Source organism: Apis dorsata, unplaced genomic scaffold (assembly GCF_000469605.1).
Source record: "Apis dorsata unplaced genomic scaffold, Apis dorsata 1.3 scaffold_52, whole genome shotgun sequence".
NCBI lineage: Eukaryota > Metazoa > Arthropoda > Insecta > Hymenoptera > Apidae > Apis > Apis dorsata.
In genome coordinates this window covers 3,064,723-3,069,606 of record NW_006263353.1, presented here as the reverse complement: position 1 = coordinate 3,069,606, position 4,884 = coordinate 3,064,723, and the positions used below count along the sequence as shown (strand labels likewise).

At 44.6% G+C, this 4,884-nt stretch overlaps 3 protein-coding genes across 5 annotated transcripts in view; 1 reads left to right on the top strand and 2 right to left on the bottom strand.

Annotated features, from left to right (window-relative positions):
* The window catches only part of LOC102675034, a 34,573-nt gene extending 32,010 nt beyond the window's left edge, over nt 1–2,563 (bottom strand). The window contains exon 1 of one of the 3 annotated variants that reach the window (XM_006609317.2): nt 2,525–2,563. The gene's annotated coding sequence lies outside the window, so the exon portion shown is untranslated. The remainder of the gene's footprint in view (nt 1–2,524) is intronic. The other 2 variants (XM_006609318.2, XM_006609319.2) reach the window with 2 other exon arrangements.
* LOC102675674 (sideroflexin-3) overlaps nt 1–4,884 on the top strand; it is a 23,560-nt gene that overhangs the window by 4,748 nt on the left and 13,928 nt on the right. The gene's annotated exons all lie outside the window — the stretch shown is intronic.
* LOC102675435 lies at nt 1,228–3,788 on the bottom strand. The gene is made up of 4 exons (XM_006609321.2): nt 3,223–3,788; nt 2,268–2,441; nt 1,858–2,150; nt 1,228–1,695 (listed from the first exon to the last, which is right to left on the bottom strand). Exons 1-4 carry the CDS (start codon nt 3,728–3,730, stop codon nt 1,273–1,275), a joined length of 1,398 nt encoding a protein of 465 aa, XP_006609384.2. The 5' UTR covers nt 3,731–3,788; the 3' UTR covers nt 1,228–1,272.

Sequence of the window (4,884 nt, the reverse complement as noted above, 5' to 3'; positions counted from 1 at the left end):
AAAAAAAAAAAAAAAAAAAAAAAGAAAGAAGAAATCGGTAGCGCATTCACAATTTTATTGACGCACTGTACAAAGAACTCGGTTGACCCAGAAGTCGGGCCGACTCTCTCCGACCCTGATGGAAATATCATTATATTAATAAATAATAGTTTTGCCCGGGAATATTCACATCATCCCCGCGCTCGATTGATTAATTTAAATTAATTAACAGCCAAATAGTCTCGCCCTTGGCTTAAAATAAATAAATAACTAAATCTTGGATCCGGCCCTGATTATCGCGAATAATTAAATAACTAAATTAAATTAAAAGAAAGAAAAAAGGTGTTCGTCACGATCTCCAACTAACTCCACCGTGTGATCATTAGCTAATCTTTATTAATTAATCTCGATTAATTAATAAACGGCTAAATCAAATGGAATTGCTTTTTTTTGGAAAATCGTGGTGACGTTATATATCACATACCACTTTTTTTCCACTTCGATTCTCGATCTAGTTTAGCCTTTGAATCGTCGACGAACGAATCATCGTTTTAAAAAGAAGAAAAGAAAAATTATTTTTTAAGAATTTTATTTAGATCGTATTATCTAAATATCATCTACTAATGAACGAATCGTCGGCGATTCAAAGATAACTAACGAGACATCGAAGAAACACGCGTGTAAACTGTTTTCCTCCTGATAAATCGTGCGTGTCTCTTCTGTATCGAGTAATAATTATTCGTCCTCCTATTGCGCAACGTAACGAAGAACACGCGTTTCCAGCTATCGTGTACCGTTATCGACGTTTTTTTCGTTTAATCGGGACGAAATTGCTTCGGTTTAACTGTCTTTGATCCGGACTACCGGCCATGTAATTGCCCTGTGAAACGATCCGTCATCGTTTGCACGTAGATACACAGGCACCTAGGAGCTGTGGATACTTCGAGATTTCTTTTAATCTTTCTGAGCGCAACCGCTGAGGAAAAGAGAGTTTCGTGGAGATTTCGATGCCCGCATAGAACTGGATTGAGTGTCGCGAGGCAGAATTCTAGAAATCATCTTTGAATCGATGATCGTGTAAGATAATCTAGATCTAAAAAAAAATACTTCTCTTCAAACTATTCTCAAGAATCGAACTCCGTTAAAAAGCTAAGAACGCATGCTCGAAACGCCTCGCTCATCAGGTACCCGTGTACGAAAAATATTTATTCGACTGGATCACGACAAGTCTCTTCGAAGACTTTCGAAACTTGTCGAGGGAAGATTCGATCACACTCGTTTCCATCTTCCTTCTTACAACTTCCTCGCGTGCACCAGTTTGTCGATGTCCTGATACGTGGCCAGCATCGCCTGATTCTGCCTCAGATTTTGATCTTCCCTCGCGATCGCGCAATTGGAATAGGCCACCTCGCACTTGACGCCATCCTGGCCGTCCTTGGCCGCCTTCATGTAACGGAAGAACCTGAGCACGTCGGGATTGTCGCTGCTCGGCCTCCTCAGCTCGTTCAATTCCCTGGACAATTGCGCCGAGACGAGGTTCGAGTACGGCGCGTATCTGGCCGGGCTTCTATACATGGCGCACACTGCGTACTCCCTGCAACCTTCGGTCGTGTGACCGAGGCGCGAAAACACCGCGTCCAGGCGTGACAATAGGGGGGAGTAGAAAGGATCGTAGTTGGTCAACAGCAACGAGCTCGTTGGAATCTCGTGGAACACCTGAAAGAGTTTATTAAACCAATGAATTTCTTTCTTTCTTTCGAATCTTGATTGAGAAAATTGAATAACTGTGTAAATGGATATATAAAAATATTTTTTTGAACGTGGAAGGTGTTATATATTGAATTTAAAAAGAAATATATTGAAGAGTATACTCTTTACCTTGAAATCTTGCTTTTTAGAAAGTCCATTAGCAGCGACGTGCCTGGTGTAATAACGATCAGCGACTGCATTAGCATGCGTCATTCTGTGATCGGTGAAAGAATATCTCGAGGCGATTTCCGGTGTCTTTTGTGACTGCATCATGGTTTCGTCGTACATGGCGGAGGCCGGTAGAGTTCCAACAGGTTGCCTGGTCAAATAGTCGTCGTTGTACAGATCTGAATTATCCTTGAACTCGAAATTCTCTTCGGGTTGGGCCGTGGTGTGCGACGATTGGGCGAACGAAGAAACCCCTAAATGAGAAGAGATTGAATTTAACGCTTTAAAACACTCGATGGAATAAATTTGTAGAAAGAATTTTCTAGAAAGAATTGGGAGAATTGCGAGAAGACGAGGGTACGAATATTCACCTTTGCCAACGATATTACCGATACTCCCTATGATACTGGGCAGGAAAAGTGCGAGCAGGACGCTCTTAATGATCTGTACACCGAAAATCAGAGGTAGCAGCAGCTTCTTCAGGCCGAATGCTAGAAAACCAAGTCCGAATCCTGTTAAAAAGGAACTCTTTCCCTGAAAGATGGCTGAAAGCAAAAGTACCAGCGTATTAAAGCACTGCGGTTAGTCCTGTAAGCCATGCTGCTGCAGCCATCGCGTCTTTCTTTCCCTATCTCTCTCTCTCTGAAATTTCACTCGAATCGTGTAATCGAAATTTTTTAAGCGACCAATATCGACGTAACGATTTTGATTAATTTTTGCCAATAATAAATCAGCAGGTGGCCAAGCTAATTTTTTTTTTTTCAGCGAGAAAGCTAAAAAGATCGGTGGTGCGTTCGTGAAAAGCGGAATTCTTCGGCGGTCCATCCGTCGTTCGATCTTTGTGCGTGTACGTGCAACGACTTTCTTGCAATTTCTTTCTCGCCTTACGGGCCTCGATCGTATCATCAATCATCCAAATCGTCCTCGAAAACTCGACGAATTTAACGAAATACGGAAACTAGGCCTCCAACAAAACACTTTACTTTTCTTTCTTCCCTCGAAAATTTACTTACTTTTACTTATCGCTACTACGCTTTTACAGAAGAAGAAAAAAGTTCGAACAATTTGCCTACTTTCTCGACGGAGGAGATCGTTTCCTGGCGGAACTCCAACAACGGATAGAGAAGCGAATACCGATCGAGACCCGGCCAGCCATTTATCGTATCGATTCCATCCGCGTGTGAAAATTGAAAAATTCGGATAAGCGAACATCCATAAAGGCAAATCCGGCAAACATAGGATAAAAATAGAACCACGGCGCTCTGAAACCACCTCTCCCTTCCGGTGCGAGGATTACGAAAGCGTGACACGTTCACGCGGACTCACCGTTCAAGAAGTTTCTAGCTTTTCTACCGGCTACTAACTCCTTCCTCGGACCACGTATCATTACCACGTGCCCTCTCGCGTCCTGCCGCCTCTCCTCTTTACCTTTTTCGCCCTTCCTCCCGTCCCCGCTCCCCGTTATCCGCGACGCGTCCGTCGCGTTGTTGTCGAGTGGATCGTTTCCAAGGACGCGCGAGCCAGGAATCGTCCTTTCCTCTTCCTCTTCTGGAAAATCGTGAACGTTGGTCGAGTTCTCCATAGCCTCGACCCGGTATCTGTCGTCCGTTTCGATCATTTGATTCACGTTCACGTCCAGCTTCGTAGGTTTGCCGGGCACGGTTTGATGCGGGTGGTGGTGACGGTCCGTGGCCTCGCCGCTGGTGAACGAAACCTCGTTCTCGACGGGTTGGTCGAGACGGTGGCTGGTCTCGTTCAAGGCCGCCACGTGGTCCTTGACCCCGGCCGCCAGCCACGCGGCCGCCAACATCCACAAGATCCTCGTCACACGCATCGTCCCCGAGCAAGCGCTCCTCTGACCCTCTCTTTTTCTTTCTCTTTTCCTCTGTCTATCTCTCGCTCTCTCTCTCGCTCTCCTCTCGGTTAGCTTTTACTGCCGAAATGTAGCTGCATCTCTGAGGTTCCCTCCCTGGAATAATTTCGTTTGTTTTTGAGTTGATGATGAAAGAACACGGTTTATTTAATATTATCTTTCAAAGATTTTTTAAGTTTGTTAAAACTATCGAGAAAATTAAGATTAGATATGTGTATTTGTATAGATTGTTACGTAATTTTTGTGTATTTGTGATGCAAGACACGAAAGTTCTCTTCTATTATTAGCGGTAATTTAACGTAATTGTGAGACGTGATTGTGATAATTATAGTTAAATTGCACGTGTGCTTCGTATTGAAAATAAGAAAAATGCACAGTGTGAGAAATCGTGTCTCGTAAGCTTTTACACTTGCACAAAGATACGGTAAATAGCGTAACAGTATCGATTCTGAATAAAAACAACACGATCCCGATCTCTGCAACGGATCTCTGAACGGAGATAATATATATACCATGTTTACCTTTATATCTGCTTCGAGTGTAGAGAGATATTCGTTCGACAGGATCGCCGATTCACGATCCTGACTCGTTGGTTTCGTTTCGAGAGAAGAAACAATCCGCCAGAAGAATTCACACCAGATTCTTTCTTCCTCTTCACGTCGCGACACGACATAAACGGATCCGGTCAGCCATCGAAGTGCATATCCTTCCGACTCAACGTGATTCAACGATTCCTCTAAGCAGAAATTTTTATTATCGAAGCAAGCACGAACGACGCAAGCACGCGTGCAACAGGCACGAATAATCGAGCAAACCCGTTCGAGAACCCGTACACTGTGGTCGACTCGAGCGCGACTGGCGAGTCTCTCCTCGTAGGATCGGTTGGGCAGATCCGATCTGGGTTACCCGGCCATTCGTCTGCCCGTCCCTCTGTTCCTTCCTTTCCACCTTCGTTCTCCCCGTTCATTCGCCGGTCCAACTCCCGCCACGCATCGCCCGTCTCCTTTCGTCCACCGCGCGGAACGTCCATCCGTCCTCCTCTCATTCAAATCCAATCGAATTCTCGACGCGGGTCTAAGTAACGATCGCCGGACTGATTTCACCGCTTGGAATTT